Raw genomic sequence first — 26,328 nt, 5'->3', positions numbered from 1 at the left:
AGGGTAGGAGGGATACTCTCTTTCTTTTTTCTTCCAAGGGATATCTTAGACCATGAGAAAAGGAGGCAGAATAGGAAGCACAGTGTCCCTGCCACTGAGGTCAGGGGACTTACATGTTACGAGTGCAGTTTAAGCCCCAGCCTGATTCCGTTTCCCTCTCATGTCTCTGTCTGCTTATCCTGCTCTGTTTTAAACTGATTTTGGTATTTATCATTCTCATATCAATCTTTACACTTCTTCGACAGGGATAAGGAAGTGGATACAGAGATTGTCGTGTAGCCATGCCATATGGGGTATACCATCAGCAGTGAAAATAAATGCATCTCATTTTCATATATCAGCAAGGACAAATCTCAGAAGCCTGTGGTTGAGCAAGACCTAGGCATCGTCCCTTTTGAATGTTGTACTCTGTACATATTAAAAAAGGCGAATCCTTAAGATCTAGGGATTTAGGTTGTGTTTGATTTTGGTAAAATGTCAGTATGTTACATCTTTCGCTTTGCTGATTTGTATTGCAAATGTAGGTTTACTGGGATGTCATGGTTTTGAATATTATGAGAGATGTATCCCATGGAGTAAAGACTTGGTGATATTCAACACTTTTTGGCAGGGTGTAGGACGTTACTTTTTACTCTTAATAGTTTCTGTGAAATTTTGGATAATTTTCTATATTCAGGGAAAAACCTAGATTATTGCTGTTTATTAATTGCTGATTTCTTTTTGGTTTATATTGTAGATTGCCCTTTTAGACTCCCCCACAGCTTTAAGTATGGAGGAAAAACTTCAGCAGAATGAAGCAAGAGTAAGTGATACTTTGACTTATATTTTTAAATCATAACTTTTACTATAATTTTAAGTGCATGCTTTTTTAGGACTTGCCGTTTGAGATGCCTTCTTTTTCTTTATTGCACTTAGCCTCCCTCCCTCGTTGGTGATCATTTTTAAAGAAGCACGATAGCTGACATTGTATGTATTGCAGCCCATTCTCTGTGGTTTAATAAATGGGATTTGTCTGGCACATGATGTTTAGTTAAATGGACATGCAGATCCTTCAAAGCAGTGAGGCTGCTTGGGTCATCAGAGTTGACTGGAGTCCCTGTTTGAGGGAGTCTGTGTTCAACATTTATGAAACAGTAGTCTTCCCCTTGGGCTCAACAACGACCATCCTTTAGCTTTTTGTTGTTTCCAGTGGGAAGAGTGGGGCTTGAGGAATCTCTGATTACTCTAGTTAGGTGCTTAGTTTCTGTGAAGCTAGATGAGGTTTGAGATGGGAGAGACTGGCAGTGAGTAACCAAAGAGAGAAGAGATCTGGAGCTGTTATGGGCTAAAGCCAGTGTGTGTGCCCATGCCTTTGAAAAGCCAGTTTTATGACTGACCTGGTTCTATGCTTTTTTTTGTTTTTTTTTAAACTTCTCTGAAAAGAGAAACAGACATTAGAACAATTTTTGGAGTCGATTTTCTTCATGGTGCTGAATGGCTAAAACAGATTGAAAAAGAAAATTGGATTCTGTTGGTAAAAGCTTTTTCAAGAATACACAATATGGAAGATAAAAATTGGAGTGTAGTTAGGAACTTGTTGACATGTTTAGGATAATTATGCTGATTAATATCCTGATAATAGCATTAGTAAAACATTAATTTTGTAATCCCTATTTTTAAATGAAATTTTATGTATTAATGCTTCAAATTCTAATTTTGAGTGCTATGATTTAAACTATATCTGGATATAGTCTTAAATTGTTTCTTAACAATAGTTTTCGTGAATACCAAATAAGTTAATGAAAACCAATAAACATATTAATTTGGATGTATTATACATGCTGTGACAGAAATGACTGCCTATCTTGTTCCTAACATTTTCTAAATTATCGTCTAGTTTTTTGCTGACCCATTTTAATTGTTTGCAATTTGCTTGGTTATAAATCTCATCACCTGATCCCACTGTTAGAAGTAGTAGCATATGTTTGCATTTTTAAATTAATGTTTTAAATGGATATTATTTCATTTAAATACAACAGTAAAATAAATCCAAGGCATACTTACTTTTTCTAAGCTAAAATTGTTTGAATTCAAACAGGATTGATTTGCTCACATTTCTTCAATGAGAAACCTATCTGTTGGTGAAATGCAGAATCATTTACTGTTGGGTGCTTTGTGTTCTCACATAAATTGCCAGTGGCAGTCTGTTAACCGATGAGTATAAATTAGTAAATTCAATACACCAGTCTTTTCCCCTTCCATAGGGAGAGAAAGCATAAGAATATTCCTTCTCTGAAAGCTTTTTCAAAACAAAAAGCCAGGAGAGCCACATGACTTTTATTGCTATCAGGAGTCTGTAGTGTTGGTATCACTCAAGTAATGAAATGAAGGACTGGAGTGTAGAACTGGTTTAAGATAAATCAGGACAGTCTTACCAAACCAGTGAAAACAAGCAGGCCAGGTGCAGTGGCTCACGCCTGTAATCTCAGCACCTTGGGAGGTTGAGGCAGGAAGATCGCCTGAGCCCAAGAGCTCAAGACCAGCCTGGGCGACATGATGAGACCTCCTCTTTACAAAAAATACAAAAATTAGTTGGGCATGGTGGTGTGCACCTGTAGTCCCAGCTACTCAGGAGTCTGAAGTGGAAGGATCACTCTAACCCTGGGAGGTAGAGGCTGTGGTGAGCCGTGATTACGCCACTTCACTCCAACCCAGGCGACAGTGTGAGACCCCATCTCCAAAAAAAACCCCAAAGACAACAACAACAACAAAACAAGCAAAGCACAGAGTTCGAGAGGCTCTTCCAGTCCTATTTCCTTTGTTTTTCATCAAGAAGGTGATAGATTTTGGCACTAATAACTAGTAAAAGAAGCAACATTATTTTTTTTTAAGTTAACTTAGAATTCCCACAGTCTTATTTGAGATAAATTGAGGACCCTTGAAAGATTGACTATAGGTGAATGAGATATATTTTGGTTTCCCTCTTGGATAAACCATCACTGCAGATACTTGTCAATAACTGATGTTTTCTTTCATTAAGTTTGCTGACTTGAATATCCTTTCCAGTTACTATACTTAATGGCATATAGAAAATCACTTTATCTTAGCGGTGAGAGTACAAGCAGATGTATTCTGTGCATTCGTTTTGGCCTGATTAAGTAGGGAAACTTACTGGGGAGACCAGGTAGCTTTAATGGGAGGGTGTCTGCTGCTGGGAATGAGGAGGTGGCAGGAATGATAAAGGTGCTGAAAGGAAAAGGCTTTCTGAAGCTACTCTCTTATAGACCTTGGTCTCTTCCTTCCCACAGAACACATTTTTCATTCATATTTTTCCTGCCTCTCAAGTATCACTTGTTGTTTCCTAATGAATTAATCACTAGGATCATTTAAAAAGTTTTAGGAAACTAACAAAACATTTCCATTAACTTTGAGAAGCAGTTTCCAGCTGTGCTGTGTTCAACAGTTGAGCATGTTTTCTTCCCTAAGTTAGAGCCGACTGGAAAGAAGTGATTTTTATCAAAAGATTTTTGCTTTTACTAAGAGTCAATTAAAGAACCACCTTTTTAAAACAACAACAAAAAAGATAGAATGAGATTTATAAGCCCTATTAATTAGCTACAAAAGCAGATTATCTCCTAAAGGAAAACTACAGCATCCAAGGTGATTTAATCACATCTAATTAGAAAAAAAAATAAATCACTATTTTTTAGGATCTAAAGTATAATCATGAAATATTAACAACTTTAGTGGGACGCTGTCATCCTTAAACTTGGAATTTTGGTTAATAATCTAAGGAAGCTGCTTTTATTGAGTACACCATTGAAAAGGCTGTTGTGAAATTCTAGGCAAATTGACAAATTTCTGTCTCTTCTTTCCTTTGCCATAATGTAGGTTTTAGGATGAAATCAGCTTGTTTGATTTATCTTTGGTGATGGTTCTTTCAGGGATAAAAGTCGCTATTTAAAAGTCGCTATCTCATTTAAAAAATTATAGTACATCTTTCCACGAGATACTGGAATTCAGAAGCTAGAAGAAAATTATAAACTTTTTAATGAACCAGTCATGTATTTATTTTTCTTTTCAGGTTCAAGAATTGACCAAGGAATGGACAAATAAGTGGAATGAAACCCAAAATATTTTGAAAGTAAGGACTAAAAAAAGTCTTTAGTCTTACTATGGTGGATTGAACTGGTAAAACTTTTTTTTTTTTTAAATCTCCAAACATGGCAGTTATATACTTTGTTAAGGTAAGATCACTGGAGCCAATTAGTGACTTTCATGGGATGGGAGTTCTGGTTTGATTTTGAAGAAGTGAGAAAGAAGGCTATTAGACATTATAGCTGTGTGTTTTAATATGTACAGGTTATATTGATATTTAAGATGTTTGCCTTTACTTGTTGGGGTTTTTCCATTTTTGACTCAGCACATATTAGAACTCTATTTAATATTCAAATATATCCACTTTGCTTTTCTGCTTTTGTTAAAGCCAGTATCAGAGCAACATATTAAATGAAAAAAAATTTCCCGTGGCAATATTATAGAATATGCTTGCAAAGCATGGCTAGATTTCAGAAATTTCAAAGCTAGTAATTTCCTATCAAAATATTTTTCTGTATGTCTCAAGGACTAGACTGGGATGGCCTGTGTTTCTGGCAAGACTCACTGTGAAAATATGTCAGCAGTAGCCTCCATTTATCATAATGCTTCAAAATACAAGTTTCTTTTTGTTCTCATTTTTTGCTGAGTTGGTAGAAAAACCTCTGTCATCTATTGGGAGTCAGCCATACCAGGTTTGAGACACAAATTCGAGTTTTGTGCTTTGGTGGTATCTGGCCGACTTTGTGCACAAGAAAAAAGAATTCAGAAGCTATTGAATGTGAGATTTGTTTTTGACGTCTGTTGAGGTAAAACTTTCCCAAAGAACAAAAATCTCCATCTGATATTGATGAGACCAGATAGATGAGTCTTGGCCAAATGTCTTGGCAAAATCCTAACGTGGCTCACCTTCATGTGAGAATGGCACACTTAGTTACTGTTACACCGGGTAAATCCAGCCTTGGATTTGCAGGTGAGTTCTGCATCTGACAACTGTTTCAGAGCGCAGGCTCAGCATTATGTAATGTTCTCCTTGCACCATTTAGGCAACTTGGCTTGCTCAGGTGTCAGAAAGATTGTATCTCACGACATCAGAGATTGTGCTTAAGTTTAGATGGTGGTAGGTTGTGATGGTCCTAGAGATGGCCTTTCCAGCTTCTGTACTGCAACAAGTGAGGGTCTCTGCATTCAGACTTTTCAAAATCTCCTCCTGATTACAATGATAATGTCATATTATTTTGATGTACTTCTGCAATGTTTCCTTTGTTGAGAGATTTTTGTGCAGGAAACTGAGCAAAGACTTCATTCACATTTCAGAATAGTCAGATGTGGAGTAAGTTCACCAAATATGTGACTTTGTTGTTGTTTAAGTTGCATTCCCTGTAAGAGGTGTTGGTGCCTCAGCCCCTGAAGCCCAAGTCATTTGACTTTTCATGGCACTGTGTAACGTTGCTCCAGAAATTTGTCAAAGAGGGAGGACTAAAATCTGCTCTACTTAAGGAACAAAAAGAAATCAAACTGTTGGCTATTGAAAAGTCATTAGTATACATAGTGCACATTAGCACAGGAGGCAGTGCTGCAGGAGATGAAGAGACGGAAGCTCCGTCTTCTCTGCTGCTGCTGCAGCGTCCCTCCATGTCAATGTACTACGGCTTTTATAAGCTTTCTGGAAAGGGTATCCACGCGGAGAGCTATGACAGCCTGAACTTTTTCTTACGCTCTTTCTCAGAAGGTGATTTTGGGTCCCGAAGTTAAATCCTCCTCCAATTCCAATCCTTTAAAATAAGTCTAATTATTTTCTTTTTTATCACTTTTCATAGGAGAAGGGAAAAAAATGTGATGCTTGCTAGGTGTTAAACGTTATGAGAAAGGAGAACGCTATTTCAATGTTTTTCCCTTTCTCGGCCTTATAAACCCATGTTTTAGACTTTTCTGCTGGTATTTGTGCTTTAAACCTGTAGTCATTTTCTGCTCATGTTTGATATTTTAAGGGCTGCCTTAAACTCTTATTGGAAGACAGTGCCTGAAGACTAAGGTGAAGAGGAGAGCTACTCAAATGTTTTTTATGAAGACATTCTTTAGAAATTGATTGTTAGTTGATGGGTTTGTGTCTGTGTGGTTTGTGTGATCCTTTCCCGTATTTCTGCTGTTAGAGTTTTATATCAGTCAGTCATTGTTCCAGTAATGCTGCATAAAACCCGCCCCAACTCAGTGGCCGTTTCCTGAGCTGTGTGCTCATATTCCCGGTTTGAGTTATGAGCCGTGAGTTTGGTTTTTGGCATACATCATGAGGAGTGACTGTAGAAACCTCCTCTCATGCCGGGGCAGGAGGCTGAAGTCAGTAGGTAGGGCGAAGGTCCACTGAGGTCAGAATTACTTTTGAAAGTTCCTTAAATTTCCCTGGAAATCACCAGATCCTAAGCTCTTGGATGCTCAAAAGCAAGGAGTGACTTTGTTCCCTTCTTTCTACACCTAGTCGGTGGCTTCCCTTGCCCTGGGTGAGTGGAATCCATGGTCCTGTTGAATGAAGGTGGAGAGGGAGCGAAAGACTGCTGGGTGGGTGTGAGCTCTGACAGCAGGCACTGACTGCAGCAGAGCTGGTGGCAACATGGTCATCGTGGCTGGAGACTTGGGCTTTGATCTGCAGAACTCAGAACTTGGATCTTAGTTTTCAGTTCTCTTTCTGACTCACTGGGTCATGGCACTCATCCATAACTGCCACGTACCCTACTTCCCAGCTTGGAAATCACAGCGGATGGCAACCTCTTCCTTATATCCAAGTTAACAGAGGAAGACATCATAAAGTTCTGAGTTATTCTGAAAGTAGTTGACAGTAGAACATGTGTTTATTTTAATAAGGCAGTTCTTAGACAATTAGGTAATGAGAGAGAGTTCTATTATCCTCTGTACTGTACTCTATGTCTCCACTCTCTTGCCCCTTAGTCTACCATCCTCATTTTTATTGCTTTTCATTTTCTAAAGTCCAGACTTTGCCTGGCCCCTACAGGCACTAATCTCCTTGTTGGTGTCATCTGTCCTAGCACAGTTCTTTCTGTGCCTACCACCCCTGGAGTCCCCGCCCTGCCAGAGGGCCTGCTGCTGGTCGGTGTGTGCACCAGGGCTTTGGGTTTCCTGGTGTCTTGTGGTCTTTGCCTGTGTTACTCCATCATTCAGGATGTGTCCCCTTTCTGTGCCTCTAGCAAAATCCACCTCGAAGCCCCCCTCCCCCGATCACTCCTCTTCTCCCCTACTTCCCGGTTACTATGAATTTTCTTTTCCTTTGTGCTTCTGCAGTATTTGGTTTTGCTTCTGCCACAGGATTCTTCATCTTCTGAGTTAGGTGGTATTGGTTTTTTCCTCTTTCTGCCAACTCTTACACACAGAGAAACAGGAGCAGGATCTGGCCAAGGACTGTCTCATTATCATTCCACGAGCCAGCTCCTAGCACTCTGCTTCTCATAGAGCAGGCATGCGGTGAGAACGTACGGGATTAGGTTAGCATCAAGAAACAAAAATAAAACCCTTTGTATTAATCTGCTAGGGCTGCCAAAACAAAAGACCACAGACTGGATGGCTTAAACAACAGGCTTTTATTTGCTCACGGTTCTGAAGGCTGGAAGTCCAAGATCAAGGTGCTGGCACATTTGGCTTCTCCTGAGGCCCCCCTCCTTACCCTCCTTGGCTTGCAGATGGTCCTCTCTTGTCTGTATCTCCATATGGCCTTTTCTTATGTGCCTGCAACTTGGTCTCCCTGTGTGTATCCTAGGCTTCTCTTCTTTTTTGTGTGTTTTTTTAAAACTTTTATTTTTGAGATGGAGTTGGGCTTTTGTTGCCCAGGCTGGAGTGCAATGGCGTGAACTCGGCTCACTGCAACCTCTGCCTCCCAGGTTCAAGCGATTCTCATACCTCAGCCTCCTAAGTAGCTGGGATTACAGATCCACCACCATGCCTGGCTATTATTTGTCTTTTTAGTAGAGACGGAGTCTCACCATGTTGACCAGGCTGTTCTCGAATTCCAGATCTCAGGTGATCCAACCGCCTCAGCCTCCAAAGTGTTGCAGGCGTGAGCCACCATGCCTGGCCTAAGCTCCTCTTCTTATAAGGACACCAGTCAGATTGGATTAGGGCCCATCCTAATAACCTCATTTTAATCCCCTTAATTAATTTTAACAATGAAAGGCCCTATCTCCAAATACAGTCACGTTCTGAGGTACTAGTGGTTAAGGCTTCAACATGAATTTTAGGGTGACGTAATCCAGACCATAGCAACAGCCCTGAGCCATACAAATCTGATGACCTAGTGGGCAGAGTGACAGGGAGTGTGGTGCAGGCAGCAGTCCTGCCCCAGTTGTGCTCTTCACTACGTTTTTCATCTTACTTTCTCATTCCTACTAGAAAGACTCTTGTATGACCGTGCATTTTTATTCTCGGAGGGAATATGGCTGAAGTACAGCTCAGTCCTTCATTTGGATCAGTTAGATCCTTGCTGTTCAGAGCATAGCATGGACAGCAGCATTAGCATCACCAGGGAGCTGCTTAGAAATGCAGACCCTCAAGCCCAGCTCCAGACCTCCTGGATCAGAATCCTCATTTTAATAAGATCCCTGGGGATCTTCCAGTTGATCTCTAGTTTGAGTGCTGATTTTTTTTTTTTTTTTTTTTTGTATAGACAGGGTTTTACTCTGTCACCCAGGCTGGAGTGCAGTGGTACGATCTTGGCTCATTGCAGTCTCAACCTCCTGGGCTAAAGTGATCCTCCCACCTCAGCCTCCCAGGTAGCTGGGACTACAGGCATGTGCCACCATGCCTGACTAAGTTTTGTATTTTTTATAGAGATGGAGTTTCACCACATTGGCCAGGCTGGTCTGGAATTCCTGGGCTCAAGCATTTCTCCTGCCTTGGCCTCCCAAAGTGCTGGGGTGACAGTGCTGATTTAGACACACTGAGGAAATGCTGAGTGGTCTTAGGCTTCCTTGTCCTCATACCTGTTCTTCTTCTCCTGCTCTACCCTGTCTCGTGGGCTGACCCCTGTGGGCCACCCTTTTCTGGGCTCCTGGATCCCTGTGGAGATGGAAGAGGGAAACCAGGCCCTCCCTGTTCAGCCTCGCCTAGCATCCCCAGCAGCAGGTACCTCTTCCCCAAGGTCCCAGCTCCCGCAGTGAGGACCAGCCCATTGTGGTTGCAGTTCTGCCAGGTGACATAGCCTTGCCCTCAGGAAATACCCCCTCGTGCCTTTGCCCCTCTTGCCTAGGGTGATGCTGGTCTCTGCTGTTGCCAGTTTGTGGGTGGCCTTACTGTTCCCAATGGCTTTCCAGCTGTTCCTTCAGCTAAGTAACCAGTTCTTGGTGTTAAAGTCCCTTGGATTTAAATACTGAAGCAGTTTCTGTTTTGTGGTTAGGCTTTGTCTGATACATTTGATACCCAAGTGTGTTCCACATGCAGGCTCTGGACTGCACTGCCAGCACTTCAGAATCTGTTCTGTTCACATACGAAGCTCTCTTCTTGGGTCTTTCTGGTCTCTTTGTTAGGATGCTGCCTCAGTGTGATTTTCATCCTGGCTAAATTTATCTCTAACTGCAGTGATTTTCTTGGAACTGGGAAGTTAGTGTTGTGATAAATCTAGCCTTGACATCAATGGATTCTTGAGATCCTTCATATCGGTTTCCCTTTTGTGTGGCTACAATATTGTGCTGACTGCCTGGTGTTTGAAGTAGTTTACAAAGTGACCACTCAATCCCCCTGCCCTGTGTAGCTTTAGGCTTGGCTTTTACAAGTCCCCTGTGTTTTATTGCTAATGATTTTTTTGAAGTGATCCTTTAAGAGGAGGAATCCCCAGTTTTTTTCTCTATTCCTGTGTTCTCCTTCCTCACCCCAGTCTTTATGTCCTTTTGGGTTTATCTGTCCTGCATACATTTTGGTTTCTCTGTTCTAGCATTTTATGAACAGTTAAAAGAAAAATGCTCAAGGTATGTCATCTGGCTTCCAAATAACTCCTTGAGCTCTGTGCTTCAAAATAACTCACAGACAGTTTGGACTGCAGCGCCAAGCTGGCAGCCCTTTGACAGATGGTGCAGCAGAAGGTAAAGCTGGCTCTGTGAGTGTCTGTCCAGAGCAGAGCTGCAAAGTGGTCCTCGCAGCCCTCAGAGTACTCTCTGTTTGAATCCTTCCGGCATTGGTTATTCTTCTCATTTTTTAATCAATAAGGTCCCTTTTTTTTTTTTTTTTGCTGAAAACATATCCTTTGATGGCTCCAATGTCTGGCTGGCTTTGGTGTTTTCATTGCCTGCGCAGGACTTTTGACTGTGGCGTGGCAGCGGGTGGGGAGAGGAGAAGCAGGCGCTCACATGCAGATGCTTAGCTGGAGAGGCTTTTCCTTGGAAAGTGAGCAATTTGTATACATTGGATTGAAGTTGTTTTCTTTAGACTTTAATTATGTGGAATTATTAGGTATCTTACACACTTAACAATTAGTGTTTGTCGAAAACTGAATTTGGAGGATGGAGCATATTTGAATTCTTGTGATGATGGGATCCTAATGTAAATGATTGAAGTTTAAATTTGTGCTGATGTCTTGATATTCCTTCTCTGGGGGAGTAGGAGAGTCAGGATACTACAGGGCCATGGCAGGGGTGGATAGCACACCGATGAAAGAGAGCTTTTTACTCTTTCAAAATGTTTTGACTAACAAGAGATATAGTAAAATGAGATTGGGATCCTTTTCTGGCTTAAGATTTTCTGAGTTTAAATTTCATGGGGAGGTGTGCTTTCAACCAGCTTATATCTGTTTTATAATAGAATCAATCTATTGAAGTTTTTGTCTCCAGAAGATTATGGCAACCTGTAAAAGATTTTTTTCTCTGGCTGCCTGCAGTTTTCCATTTCGTGGAGATGTGTATTGGGAATGTAATAGATTCGGAAGCAGCTCTCCTAACTGGGGCTGTTGCTCAGCAGGCTGGTAGCAGGTCAGGTTTGTGGAACAAGTTTCCTGTGGTCGTCTGGACTCTTGTTGTCCAGGGCATTGAATCCTCTGGTTTCTGGAAAACCTACAGACAAAGCATGGGGGAGACAACATTTTTTGTGACCTCGTTTAAATGCACTTTATCTTGACCTCTTCTTGGTACAAACATTGAACCTGGGAGTAGATCTGGGGGATACTTTTATTTATGGTCATCGATTTCCCCTAGATTTTAGATGAAGGAGGAGACATTTCTTTCAGCCATGGGTTACCAGCTTCCTTACCGACAACTCTTTGGGCATTTGATGCTTCAACATTCTGACCTCAGATAATCACACATATTGTTTATAGTTAGTTATCGCCATTCTAAAAATAGAAAGTATTGACTCCAGAGCTCATTCGGCTACGTGATGATAATATATTGAGTTTCCAAGTGTTTATCCAAGCAGAAATTGGCTGCAGTGGTAATTTGAGAAGTCAGTGCTCTTTCCCCTTTGGTTTTCATTGTAAAAATCAAGTCAGTATAGTTCAGCGCCTGTGGATTAGTGCAGTCCATGTGTAGGTCATGCCTGTAGGATCTCAGTAAATTTCCTGTGAGGTGCATTTTTGTAATTTTAAAAAACTATTTTCAAACTTTTGAAAACTTTTGGCGAAGAAGAGATGAGAGGTGGTGGGCATCTTTTGACATGCTGACATTCTGATGAACTGGGATTGCTACCTATGCTGAGAAGGAAATTCCTAGCATTACTATGAGTTTGAAAATATTCTCCCCATAATAGAATTTCTTTCCCAGCTTCCCTTCCTTTCTCCCTCCTTTTTTTTCTCCCTCCCTCATTAAGCACATGTTTATTGAGAGTATCTTATGTGGTAGGCGTAGTTCTGGGCACTGGGTGTACCCAGTGAGCAAAACAAAGAATCCCTGCCCTCATGGAGATTACATTCTAGAAGTGCTTAGAAGACTTTTCCCCACAATTGGGTATTGTTATGCAAAGCTCCCATCGTCTCATCTAGTCTTGTCCTCTGATTTCTAACCAAAACGGGCCTAAAATACATTTGTTGATACAACAATATCAGAGTTTGGCTCGCAGAATCTCTGATATTTGAAGCCTGAGATTATGTAAAATAAATAAGACTTTTTCAATTGTAGTATTTTATTAAATTTACTTAAAAAGATAACTTATGCTAAGTGAATTTATATACGCATGTGTATACATAAGCATGTCTGCACACATACATGTAAAGCACTTTGAAAAGCCCTTGCGGTATAGAAAGTATTCTATAAATTGACATCCATTAGGATATAAAGTCCATAAGGACACAGTTTCTGTCTGTTTTGTTTATTGCTCAGTAGGTCTGAACACTGAATGGTTGGTTTCAAAGGCCCAGTGTGGCTGTATGTTACTGCAGAAGTTATTTGGAGGAACGAGTTCCTACATGGAATGACAGTTGTTCCTGGAGATGGGAGGGGATGATATTTGATCCTTCGTGTTGTTGTAACTATCCATATGTTTGTCATTCCCTCAGTTAAATTATAAATTCCTTTAGGTCAGGGAAAACGTTTTGCTCATCTTTGAATCCCTTAAAAATTCTAGTGTCTTGTGCAGTAGCTCTTTATAAATAGGAAGTGTTCCATGAATAATTTTTGAACTCAACTTGTTCTTCCATTTTTGAGATGTTTCAGGACAAGTTTGAGGTTTTTTTCTATAGAACAAACTGCCTTGAAACCTAGTGGCTTAAACAGACTGTGATTATTTCCCATAATTTTGTGGACCAGCCTGGTTTGGCAGATTTCTCCTGCCTTCACTCATGCCCTGGAGTTGATCTAAGATGGACTCATGTGGCTGATGGCTGGCTCGATGTCAGCTGGGAATGATTTGGTCTTGTGTCTCTCGTCCCCATCAGTTTAGGTCTTTACATGGTGGTCTCTGGATCCTAAGAATGCCAAGAAAGGATAACCCCAGTGTCCAAGCCTTTTTCAGGCTTTCAGTTGCATCTCATTTGCTAATGTTTCATTGGCTGAAGGTTGTCATGGGTACAACCAGAGTGTAGGAGTGGGGGGAATACCCAAAAGAATGAGGACAGGGAGATCAGTAATTCTTGTCATTTTTTGCAAAAAAATCTGCCACGAGCATCTTTTTTTCTCTATTTTCTTTGCTTCTTTGCCTTCTGCTGGCCCCGGTGGTTCGCCACTGTGTGTGTATGAGTGTGCGTTCCTGTCTTCCTATAGAAGAGAGCGTTGGAAGGAGGAAGGATTTGGGATCAGGGGTTGCAATGAAGATGACTTGAGAGATGATTATGAGATATTATTTGTCTCTCTGCTTTAATTTGCAGACTAGCACGGATGATTTTGAGTCTGTCTGAACAAAAGCCGCCACCAGTACCATCTCGTGCAAATCCTTTTATCTTTTTTTAATGCATTTACTATACTATCTCATTGGCTCTTCCTTGATCTTAAAACAAGAGAAAAAAGATGTTACTGTATTTTATATAGTATGCAGTTGTTAATTCGTCAACCTGTCGTTAAAGTTAGACTCTGGCTGCTATTTTCTATCAAACTGTGTTCTTCCTTTTCTAAGATTCTGCTCTTGCAACTGTATTTTAAGATGAAAGGCAAAGTAATAAACAAAGTTCATTGTTCTCTGCAACTAGGACTTGATAATTAACAGGGGAGATGACTGTCAGTGCTGTCGCACTTGGCAGGGTCAGAGGCTGAGCTGAGCTATTCGCAGAACCAGCTCTGATGTGGTTATTAATGCCAAGCCTACTGTATTTTCCATTGCAGTTCTCATCTTGAAGGAGCTGCTCATAAATAAAGGTATTCCAAGTATATACTGGTTCTTACTTTTGAATGACATTTCTGGAGCAAAAAGGCTCAGAAATAATTCATGTGCACCATGTTAAATGTTGGTGCCATGCAATAAATTATTTTGAACGCATAAGGGATTTTCCTTCTGATCTTTTGCAGTGAGGCATGTGCACTGATGGGCTCTGACTGCATATTTATTGCTGCGGTCGGAGAGGAAAAATTGACTGGTCATATGGAAGTGTGCTTTATGTACACTTGTACTCAGTGGATGCTGCATCGTAGGAACTTGGTTTAGTTGGTTAAGAAGCTTAAAAAAACGCAAGTTCATGGCACAGATAAGTTGATTGTTTATGTCTCCCAGGAACACATTTAACTCACCTTGGAGGATATCTAAGTCTTGTGAGCTTGGAGAGGAGCCGGTGGTTGGTGGAGCAATAGTGAGCCAGGGAGCAAGGAGATGGTTTTCTGCCTGCCTAGACTAGTGACTTTTGTCTGTGTGTTATTCTGGATCAATACTTTATGATTTTTCTTTTTTCTTTTTCTTTTTTTTTTTTGAGACGGAGTCTCGCTCTGTCGCCCAAGCTGGAGTGCAGTGGCGCGATCCTGGCTCACTGCAAGCTCCGCCTCCTGGGTTCACGCCATTCTCCTGCCTTAGCCTCCCAAGTAGCTGGAACTACAGGCGCCCGCCACCGCGCCCGGCTCATTTTTTGTATTTTTAGTAGAGACGGGGTTTCACCATGGTCTCGATCTCCTGACCTTGTGATCTGCCCGCCTCGGCCTCCCAAAGTGCTGGGATTACAGGCGTGAGCCACCGCGCCCAGCTTTATGATTTTTCTGACCTTGGTCACCAGTCACTTTCTGTTTCTCAGAACCTCACTGCAAGATGCCAACAATAGTAGTTCCTATCATGTAAGGGGAGAAAGGAACACACACAGAGGCTGAGGACAGTGTCCAGCACATGGTCAGCACTGTGAGCATTACAGCATGTGATCCTTTTTCTCTTATTAATTTTGTTTACTCTGAATCTATCTGTTCTGATGTAAAATTGGGTTACCAGTAATACCTATCTTCTCAGCTGGGCAGAAAAGAAATGAAATTATGTATATGGAAACTTTTTAAAGTATGTAGTTTTATACAGATACAAGCTGGTGTTACTTAGACATATTTTATCAGGTAGCGTTTTATGTTTGCTTATTTGCATTGAATAATAGAAAACCCAATTCCAAACTGGATTATATGGTACAGGGGTTTACTAGCTCACAGAAGAGTAACGGTGGAATGGAGTTTAGGCATCGTTTGTTCAGGGCTCTGGCTCACTAGGATTCTTCTTGGTTCTACTTTTTGGTGTATCGACTTAACTCCTCGGGCTGTCTACCCTCAGAACGGCAAAGGGAGAGCAGCAGTTACAGCTTCATATCTCCCTAATGCGTACCCAGATTCAAGGAGTGTGCATTCCTGAGTTCCCAACAACATTTTGAACTGTGCACTGAATGGTGCATTTCTGAACCAGTCTCTGTGGCCAGGGAGACACTGTATGCTGACTGGCTTAGGTCTTGGTTATCTAAACCAACCTGTGTGATAAGGGATAGTTTACCCTGATTGATTGAGATGAATCAGGGACCACCTCTGGAGCCCTTTGGAGTGAGGTCAAGCTCATTCACCACAGCTTCTGTGAGCTGGGGTTGGGGGAGCAGGTGACTCTGGGTGACACCATTCACATTTGCTACCATAGATATAGAACTTGGGCACTTACTATAGTGTCATATATATTCAAGGCAAACAGGAGATGCACATGAGTTGAAGCATTCTTTTACTTCTTAAGAGAAAATATTTACGACTCAGGAATCCTGTACTGAGCTGAAAAATTACGTAAAAGAGCAGCTGAATATCTGTACTGTGGTGTGAACATTCCATAACAGGAGAGCCCTCTGTTTTCTGGTGTTAGAACTGAAGAATGGCACACAACAAATTCTATGTATTTAAAGTCATTTTCCTTTTCTCCTTTAGATTGATTACATGATTTAAAATGAGCTCCAAATGCGGGTGTGTTCTTTTCTCCAGTCTTTCATAGGTAGTTTTGAATTTGGCTCAATTTCCCATTGACCTCTTTAGCTTGATGTTTTCCATCCCAGCCTACCTCTCAACAGTTACTAGGAGCGGCAGGTTGGACTTGCCTTCCATTTGTATCACAACAGCCGCTTTTCAGAGATTACTTTTCCTTAGCATCGTGGTCGATTTTGCCTTTGCATTATTAGCATAATCTGATACTTACAGATACATACTTCTTAATACCAACACTCCAGGCAGAGCTCCAGGCAGAAGTGTTGGTATTAAGAAGTATGTATCTGTAAGTATCAGATTATGCTAATCAGCATAATTAGCTAATGGGCATCTACTGACAAAAGAATAAGGGCCTAAGTTGCATGTGGATGTCTATCACCAGGATATTCTGATATTTCCAAGGAGGGAGATGGCTGTGCACTTCTCACATCTTATCTAGTACTTTACAGTGTCACCTTTGTTATTCTGGATCCAGCATTGTCATCTTTCTGACCGTGGTCACAGGTCACTTTAAGATGCAGACAGTAATTGTACCTGTCATACAAGGTGAGAAAGGAGTAGTGCAAAGTGCTGAGAGTGGTGTCTAGCACACAGTCAACATTACAGTAACGTCATCCATTTTTTCCTTATTAATTTTGTTTACTCTGAACCTCTTTGATGTGAAACTTTTCCAACTAAAACCAACCTTCCTAAGTTGTCTTTGTCAAATGGATGAGAGGAGTTGGTTCCAAATAGCTCTGAATTCTCCCTGAAAGAATCTAGCAACACAGACATCACGGAAGATGGTCATTTTCCTCTAGGTCCAGTACATTAAACATTTAAACCTTTTTGTTCTCGCAATTAGAGTGAAAGTGTACTGGCATTCCCAGCAGAGTTGATGGAAGTCAAGCAACAGAGTTTGACGTGACACTTCTTTAGGTTGCTAAGTCCTGTTTCTCATCCAAAACCACATATAGCAGTTATTCTCCACCTCAGAAGTTGATTTTTGGACAGGTGTGGTAGCTCATGCCTTTAATCCCAGCACCTTGGGAGGCTGAAGTGGGAGGATTGCTTGAGGCCAGGAGTTTGAGACCAGCCTAGGGAACACAGAGAGACCCTGTCTCTACAGAAACAAAATTAGCTAGACAGGTGGCATACACCTGTAGTCCCAGCTACTTGGGAGGCTGAGGCAGGAGGACTGCTTGAGCCTGGAAGGTTGAGACCACAGTGAGCTGTGATTGCAGTACTGCACTCCAGCTAGGGTGACAGAGTGAGACCCTGTCTTTAAACCACTTCCATACAGAAGTGGTTTCCACTCAGAATCACGGGGGATGTTTATAAAAACAGTTTTCTCAGCCTACTGCAGACACATGGAAGGAGAATGATTAGGGGTGTGATATCCCCAAATCTCTATTTTTGACGAAAGTGTCCTGAACCTCACAAGAGTTGGGAACCACAGCCCTAGAGCATGTGGAAGATCATCCCTTCAAACACATCTCTCCATGTTTATTGCATGGTAATAGGTTCATAGAATCAAATGGTTTAACTCGGCATGTTTTGCAATCCCCAAATTGTACACTCATACAAGCATTTGGAGACACTGGGTGATGCCATTCGAAAAGCAATTTTAACTGAATAGGTTCATTTTGTTAAATGCAGTTATTTGTTCATAGAACATTAAAAAAAAAACCATTTGAGTAGACTTTTGAGATTTAACGTACACAAAGTGTGAAGAGATGGTATATGCAGCTCATGAATTTTTACCTCTGTGTACCCCCATGTAACCCACATCCAGATTAAGATGTGTAGACATTGCCAGCTTCCTAGCTCTTTCCTCCTCTCTGGATGTTCGTGCATTGTGTCACCTCTTCACTGCTTATCTCGTTTGAATGAAATACACAAAAGCCTTGTCCTTTTTTGAGTTCCTACTCGTTCTGGGTTTTCACATAATTTATTCTTTTAACATATCTTGAGTATTTTATAATTGTTTAAGTCTTATTAACTGAGGGGACCTGGATTTGCCCTTGGACCTGTCACGTACTAGTTTTGTGACTTTGACTAAGTTATATTCTCTCTGTTGGTCTCAGCTTTTTCCATCACAAGTGGGTAGGCTGGTCTAGGAGAACTCTGAGGATTCCTTCTGTCTAAGACAGACTTGGATTCTTCCTTAGAAGGTTGTACAGAGGGCCCATGTCTTGAGTGTAAGGACCTTGCTGTGTTTCTCTGTCATGAAAGGTCTTCAATGAGGGCCTTCTTTTTGTCCTTTGTTTCTGGGTTTTTGTTTTGAAATACTCTTCCTTTTTGAATATGCCCTTGGAGCCCAGCCTCTATCTGGGCATTTATATATTATATCTATACCAAATATTATGCAAATCACGAGTACTGCTTGGTGGGTTTTCAGTAACTAAGCACACCCGTACACCCAGCACCCAGGTGAAGAAAAACACAGTGTTATCCCCGAAGGAGTCCCTGCCGTGTCCCCTTCTAGCAGTACACCTCCTCCCTCCAAGGGAGATGTCTAGCCTGAGGTCTGAAAGCTTAGTGTTGTTTAGTCTGCTTTGAACTTTGCACACATGGAATGTACAGAGCACAGTCACATGTCGCTTGATGTCAACGATGTGTTCTGAGAAATATGTCATTAGGCAACTTTGTCACTGTGCAAACATCATAGAGTGACTTACACAGACCTAGATGGTATAGCCTGCTGTACACCTAGGCTATATGGTATGGCTCATTGCTCCTAGGCTACAGACTTGCAGAACATGTTACTCTGTTGAACACTGTAGGCAGTTGGCACACAATGGTAAGTATTTACGTATCTAAACATAGGAAAGGTACAGTAAAAATATGGGGTTTTCATAATCTTATGGTACCACCATTGTATATGCAGTCCATCGCTGACTAAAACATTATGTAGTGCACAACTGTATATTTTTTGTTTGACTGGCCTTATTTATTCAATATTAATTTTTTTTAAAAGTTCTGAGGTACATGTGCAGGACATGCAGGTTTGTTACAGAGGTAAATGTGTGCCATGGTGATTTGCTGCACCTATCAACCCGTCACCTAGGTACTAAGCCCCGTATTCAGTAGCTGTTTTTCCTGATGCTCTCCTTCCCCCTGCCCCAGCCGTCTCCAGGCCCCAGCATGTGTTGTTCCCCTCCCTGTGTCTTCTTTATGTTCACATTGTTCAACTCCCACTTTTAAGTGAGAACATGCAGTATTTGGTTTTCTGTTCCTGCATTAGTTTGTTGAGGATAATAGCTTCCAGCTCCATCCATGTCCCTGCAAAGGACCTGATCTTGCTGCTTTTTATGGCTGCATAGTATTCCATGGTGTATGTTTACCATATTTATTCCGTATTATGTTTACGAGATCTACTTATGTCTTTGTACATAGTTGTATAATGCAGTGTGGCTGTACCATAGTTTATTCATTGTACTCTTTGAATTTCAGTTGTTTTCTGTTTTGGGCTGTTAGAAATTGTGCTGCCATGAATCTTCTTCAACATGTCTTTGGCGAATGTATGCACATATTTCTGTTAGGTGTATACATGGAAGTAGAATTGCTGGGTTATTGAGCAGGTATACAGTAGTCCCCCCTTATCGGCAGGGGATACATTGCAAGACCCCTAGTGAATGCCTGAATCCTCGGATAGTACTGAGCCCTATGTATACTATGCATATACATATGATAATGTTTCATTTATAAATTAGGCACAGTAAGAGATTAACAGCAATAACTAATAATCAAATAATTGTAACAATATACCTGCATCATTACTCTTGTGCTTTGGGGCCATGAACAATTAAAATACTTGAATACAAACGGTACACCTGTTGATCTGATAACTGTCTACTAATAGTCTGGGGGAGATACAGCGTGGATATGCTGGAAAAAGGGTGATTTGTGTCCTGGGCGAGAAGGTGAGAGATTTCATCAGGCGACTAAGAACAGTGTGTAATTTTAAACTTTTGAGTTGTTTCTTTCTAGAATGTTCCATTTAATATTTTTGGACCACAGTTAACTGTGGGTAACTGAAATCTTGGAAAGTGAAACCGCGGATAAAGGGGGACTATTGTATGTTTAGCTTTAGTAGATACTGAAAGTAGTTTTCCAATGTGGTTGTACCATTTGCATTCCCACCTGCCCTGAAGCCCAGTTACTCCACATCCTCATGACATTCACTGTTTTTTGTCCTTTTCACTTTAGCCACTCTAGTGGGTATCTGGTTGTGTCACATTATGGTTCTATTTTGAATTTCCTGAAGGTATGGAAAAAACTTTGGTTGGTTTTAATTTGCATCATTTTCAAATGATTTGCCCTCTGAACCTTGTCATCGAGTGATTTGTCCCAGCATTTAACATCCTCAGCCTCTGGGCACTCCTCCAGCTGTCTCCTGTTCACTCCACTTCAGTTTTGCATAAACTTGCCATCCCAGTTATCTTGGAGAGCTGTCACTCATACAGTCACCACTCGTCCCAGACGCCCATCGGTACCTTCTGAGGTCCTTGGGGTATTCCAGTGCAGTGGTCTGGAGCCATCCCAACTGTGGTGAGTCTTTTGGGTTCTGCTTGCTTCATTTCCTTTCTCTCTTCCTTGTTTAGTTTGACTACTCATTCTGCTGGTCTGCTTCCTCCCCCTTTTATCTTTTGTAGCTGTTACCTCTAAGCCTTAGCTGTTTCTTTTCAGCCAGATCAAAGTTGTTTCTGCCAAGTAAGAGAGTAATAACCATAATTGTAGTAGAAAATGCCAGGCATGTTTTGAATTATTTAGAATTCTTTCTTCATCTTAGAAAACCTTTTCAGCAAACATTCCCTGTAACCCAAACAAAGACCTAAAACGTACTCTGTTAGCAAATCCTCACTTACCCAGCATGTGCATGACTATCCTGGCTTAGCAATAAAGCCCCCTTAAAGGACACGATTTCTGAACGTCTTTATTAAGAGACTTTAGATGATACTTGCTGGTTTTGGAAGTGCAGAGTCATTGTGGATGGGATTTGGTACATCTTTGACTTGGGTCAGGAGTCATCATCTAAACATCTTAAAGAGGTCTTTTACTCCATACCGATTTCAATGCAAACTTTGTTTGTTGCTTGAGTCTTAATGTGTCTTAACACTCTTCTCCTCAAAGTGCTGTGGCACTGTGTATGACTTAAATAACTAAAGTGAGGTTTAAAGAGATCTTAGAGATCATCTTGTTCATAGAACATAGAATGTTAGAGCAAAGAGTCCAGGAAAGAATCTAGGCTAAACTCTTCCCTGACTTCCCCACCATCTTTTTTCTTTTTCTTTTTCTTTTTTTTTTTTTCTTAAGGAAAAAAAAAATAACAACAACAACAAAAAAAACCAAACACAAGGAAATTGAAGGCAAGAAAAATTACATAACTTGGTCTCAGAATTTTTTAGGTAGACCCAGGGCTAGATTCTGTTTTCTCATTTCTAATCCAGTGGTCTTTAATTTTGCCTTATTTACCTTTAAAAATGGTATCCAGGCCGGGTGCAGTGGCTCACACCTGTAATCCCAGGACTTTGAGAGGCTGAGACGGGTGGATCATGAGGTCAGGAGTTCAAAACCAGCCTGACCAACATGGTGAAACCCCATCTCTACTAAAAATACAAAAATTAGCCGGGTGTGGTGGTGCACGCCTGTAGTCCCAGCTACTCGGGAGGCTGAGGCAGGAGAATCGCTTGAATACGGCAGGCAGAGTTTGCAGTGAGCCAAGATCACACCACTGCATTTCAGCCTGGCGACAGAGCGAGACTCGGTCTCTAAATAAATAAATCAATAAAATAAAAAAGGTATCCAAACACCTTTGTTGTCAGAACCGAAATGATACTTCACTTTGATGAGGAGAATGTGGCTAGCCTGCATCTTTTAAAATCTAATTTTAAGATGTAAAATTTGGAGACAAGATTTAGCCCATGATATACCTAAATCAGAAACGGTTCTATAATGGGCTCATTTGCATTTAAATTATTCTCCTTCAGAGATTTTACAAGTTGATTTTGAATAAAGGGCTTGTATTTATTATTATATTAAGCCAGATTGCTTTTTCTTAAATTTAACAAGGTGTCTTTTAATGTCTGCAAAATCCCCTGACATTCCAGTCTGCTGTTAGTAAGTAAAGATATGTTTGCATTTAAAACAAAACTGTTGGAGGACAAAATGATTTCTTCACTTTAACAAAGCAACTGTGTCTTCTCAATGGGTTAATCTTATGAGATATTTTAAAGATTGGAGTATAATACAATTGACAATTGGCAATCCCAATTATGGGAAAAACTATTTACCTTAAGAGTTATATATATTCCTGTTTTATAATATGCATTTAAATACAATAGTAATGGGAATAAATGTTCTACAGAGTGCGTTTTAGTTTCTTAACACTAGATGTCACTGTAGATAGGAGAACATGCTCTGCTCTGCTTGTTTGTGTTTGTTGCAGGGCCCTTGGTAGTGGAGTTGCCTGAAGACGTGACAGATACCACTGTCAATACCATGGAATTGGGCCTGGTTGCTGATAATTACTGGATGCAGAATATGTGTGAGAGATAAATTGTGCAGAATTTAGTATAAGTAATCATTCAGCTGGAATGTCTTCCTGTAGCTACTCTGAGAATTGCTGCAGAAAGATGAAAATGCATCTTCACATTCCTGAAGTTCTTTTAAATAATTTTTCTAATGTTGCTTCAAGAGCAGAGTACCTGGGTAATATCTTACAGCTAAAAGGTTTTTTAAAATTGAGTCTTAGGTAGTCATTTTGATTAGCTTGCCATTAGAAAGCTTTTTGTGTCATTTACTTGTATTTGCCACTTAAAAGACTTTTCTTGTAATATCATTTCTTCTTTTGCCTTTCATTTTCGTCATCTTCAACTGTGGAAGTTCTTAAGAGAATTAAAACGTACAACTCCTTGCACAATTATTTCTGTCATCCTTCGTTGTACATTTGATAATGTCCACTCTAGCCAAGTAACCTCTGCATTGGGTCCCAGCTGGTCTGTGGAGCCAAGAATCTTCATAGATATTCAGATCGAATTTCTCCCAGCTCCTTCCTTGTTTACACAGAAACAGAAAGAATGTACCGTCACAGTTAGTGGTTGAGAAGTAGTGGAGAATATCAGTTAAGGACATGAACTCTGGAACCAAATTGTGTGTAATCCAGTGCTGGCTCTGCTGGTTGCTGACTATATGACCTTGGGTGACTTATTTAACCTCTCTGCACTTCAGCTTCCTGATGTGTAAAAATGGGGATAATAGTACCCAACTCATTTGGTGGTTATGAGAATAAAAGGAGCTGTTTGTGAAAGCATTGAAAGCAGTGCCTGGCGCACAATACTCTTATGTCAGTGCTTGTTAAAGAAATAACTTTAGGTTCAGGCACTTTATGGGAACTTTTACAAATGCTAAATTCTTTGAAGAATATTCAGTTAGGGAGGAAGAAAAATATTTCTGAAACTTAAGAGTAATGTTTTTCTCTTATAAAAGAACTGAAGACAAACTCTGATGGCCATTATTGTCACTTCATTCATTCATTTAACTTTTATTGAACACTTGCTTGGTGAGAGGTGTTGTATGAACATGAATAAGACACTTTTTGTCTGGTAGAGAAACCAAATGTAAACAGATAATGAAATAAATTGTTGCAGGTGCTAATTTAATAATAATAAGAGTTAACTGGATCAGGGAGTGCTTTTGGCTGCAAGTAAGAGTAACCTGAGAAAACATACCCTAAGGCAGTTAGAAGTTGTCTCTGTTTTTCCCTCACCAAAAACTACAGAACTAGACTGACTGCTGGTGGCCTGGGTTTAGTGGTGCGTGGTTGCAGAGCTGAGGCCTTTGTAATTCTCTTCGTCTCCCCCTTATGGTTTTGAGACCTTTTTGTGACCACATCATCACATCTAAAATTTGTCAGGAAAAATGGGAAAGGGCAAAGGAGTATATGTTTGCTGAGTTTACTCCTCTTTTCAGCCCCACTCAGCAACTCTGATTTATATTTCATAGCACACCTGTGCCACATGATGCATCTTGCTTGCAAGGGAGGTTAGGAAGTTGTTTCTTCAGCTGAGTATATTGCGCTCCTCAATAAAGCTAACTTTCTGTTCATAAGGAAGGAAGGGAAAGCAGGAGGCTATCCTGAGCGTAAGCACTTGCTATGTGCCAATCACTGCCCTAAGCACTTCACATGTTTATACACATTGGAATTGCATAAAAATCCTGCAATGTACAAATTCGTTATTCTGTATTAGGAAACAGAGGCTGGAGTGGAGTGGGTAAGAAACTTGACACAGCTAGTAAGTGACAAGGCGTGCTAAAAGCCAGTGTTAGGATTGGTGGGTCACAAAGGAGGGCTTGGTCAACAGGTTAGGTATTTTGGAAGATGGTAGCGCGGATGTCAGGAGGGGTTCAGAGAGAGTTGACCTTGAGGGTAGCCATAGAACCACAGAGATGTTAAGGGTCCTGCGTTGGGCAAGAAGGACTTTCTGATGGCCTGAGTTCAGAAGATTCTATTACTCAAGAAGTTGGAGCTTTTGGGAACACTGAGTGAGCTTGGAGCAGCAGGGAGGGAGGATGGAGATGCCAGGGCTGGAGAAGGAGTGTGGATTAGATCATGTCAGACCTTAATTTCCCCATTAAAGTTCTTACTGCTTCATTTTTGCTTCAGGAAAAATACTCAGAGCTCATTTACATTCTGGACATTTATTCTGAAGACATTTTTCCAGTTTAGTTTCATTATCTGAGCCGTCAGTATTTCTTCTGAAGTGTCTAAGTAGTGTATTGAAATTTCTTATTCGTTTCTCTCATTTCATATTGAATTAATGACACAGAATGAATTCAAAATGGATGGAGTCAGAGCTGATCTTATCCTACCTTGTCATGTCATAGTTGGGAGAATCTGAGGTCTGCACATACTGCATTCCTTACGTAGTGATCTTTGGGATTACACAGGGAGTTAGGATCCAAGTTGAGGTGGGAATATAGTTTTCTGGCTCCTAGTCCAGTGTCCTTCCTATACTAGCATTTCTCAAAGTGTCTACTCTAGTCCCTGCAGTCTCTTCCATGGGGCACTAATAACATTTAATAACTTGCAATTTTATATTTAATATGTATGCTCCCCAGATTCTAGTTCCAGTCCCTTAGTTCAATGCCTATCACACAGCAGACCCTTGGGAAATGTTTGTTGAGGGACTGTTTTAGTATTAATATGGTTCTGTAAAGGGAAAGAAAAATCTTTGCTTAAGTAAGTCTGGGGAAACATCAGATTAAGCAAAATTTAGCTGGCCTGTTTATAAAAAGTTAGGAAAGCCTTGAGGATTCTCTTGTGCTCTGTGGCTCTAAGTCTGATGAATGGAGGGGTCTGCTTGCTCCAAACTTCCTTGTGTTCTGAGGACTTCTGTCGGGCTCTAAGCTAAATGCATTTTTGCGGTTTTGGTGTCCAGGACTTAAGAAGACTTGTAGCCTGAATGGATTCCTTATAACAGAACTGCTTTTTATTCTTTGTAGGTTACCATTTGGTCTTTTCCTATTAAAATGGTGAAAATTTTTCTGCTAAAAAAACCTGTTGTCTTAGAAAATAGTGGCATTCTGAAAAATGATTGATGTTCTTAGTTTCTCGGAACCTAGATCTGGTTTTTATCCTCTGAATATTGATATTCCTCATGGATAGGTTCTCAGGTTGGTCTATCCAACTCTGTTTAACTCAAATGATATGCCCTTAGGTGATGACTTTCTCTTGGCATGGTAGTGGCACCTAGAATAGGTTGGCAAGGGCAGAATGCAAAGTCAGTAGGCAGGTGGTCAGTCAGTCGAGAGGTGTGTTCTCTAAACACAGCGTAGTGAGAGGGTGGGGCATGATGTTATCATGGGAAAGTTGGTAATGCCGTGATATCAATGATAATGACGCCATTCAGGAAGTGTTTCCACAGGGTGTGTGGGAGTCTCTCTGTTCCTGAGATGGGCTTAGTCCTTTTACTTTGTTTTTGTTTTTTGTTTTTTAATTTCAGATGCTTTGGAAGGCCTTGAGCTTTATACCAGTGCAGTTCCATGAAGTTAGGGTTATGTTATCCTCTCCAATCCTACCCAGTGGAGCTTGGCAGTTTTGGGGGTCGAAGCCTGGCTTGGCTGTTTGTGACTCAATCTTGATAAACCTGTTTCCTCCTCCTTAAAATGGGGATGATAATCATTTCCACCTCACTGGAATAATCTATGTAAAGAGATGATCTATATAAAGTACTTAGCACTGTGCCTACAAGAGGGATTGGCAGACTTTCTGTGAAGAACCAGATAGTAAATATTTTAGGCCCTGCAGGCTGTATGATCCTTCACAATGACTCATCTCTGTGGAGGTGAAACAAAAGCAGATGCAGATAAGACCTCAAATGGGGCAGGGCGCGGTGGCTCACGCCTGTAATCCCAGCACTTTGGGAAGTTGAGGTAGGCGGATCACGAG

The 26,328-nt window shown here is 40.8% G+C and overlaps 1 protein-coding gene across 7 annotated transcripts in view; it reads left to right on the top strand.

Moving 5' to 3' along the window:
* The window catches only part of LOC105486875 (kinesin family member 16B), a 310,777-nt gene that overhangs the window by 76,057 nt on the left and 208,392 nt on the right, over positions 1 to 26,328 (top strand). For all 7 annotated transcript variants that reach the window (XM_011749957.3, XM_011749955.3, XM_011749956.3 and 4 more), the window contains exons 11-12: positions 737 to 802; positions 4,064 to 4,123. In XM_011749957.3, the coding sequence (XP_011748259.2) occupies positions 737 to 802; positions 4,064 to 4,123 (126 nt within the window). The remainder of the gene's footprint in view (positions 1 to 736; positions 803 to 4,063; positions 4,124 to 26,328) is intronic.

The sequence above is a fragment of the Macaca nemestrina genome, chromosome 15 (assembly GCF_043159975.1).
Source record: "Macaca nemestrina isolate mMacNem1 chromosome 15, mMacNem.hap1, whole genome shotgun sequence".
NCBI classification, from domain to species: Eukaryota; Metazoa; Chordata; class Mammalia; order Primates; family Cercopithecidae; genus Macaca; species Macaca nemestrina.
The sequence above is the reverse complement of the archived record's forward strand: the minus strand, read 5'-3'. Positions and strand labels throughout refer to the sequence as shown.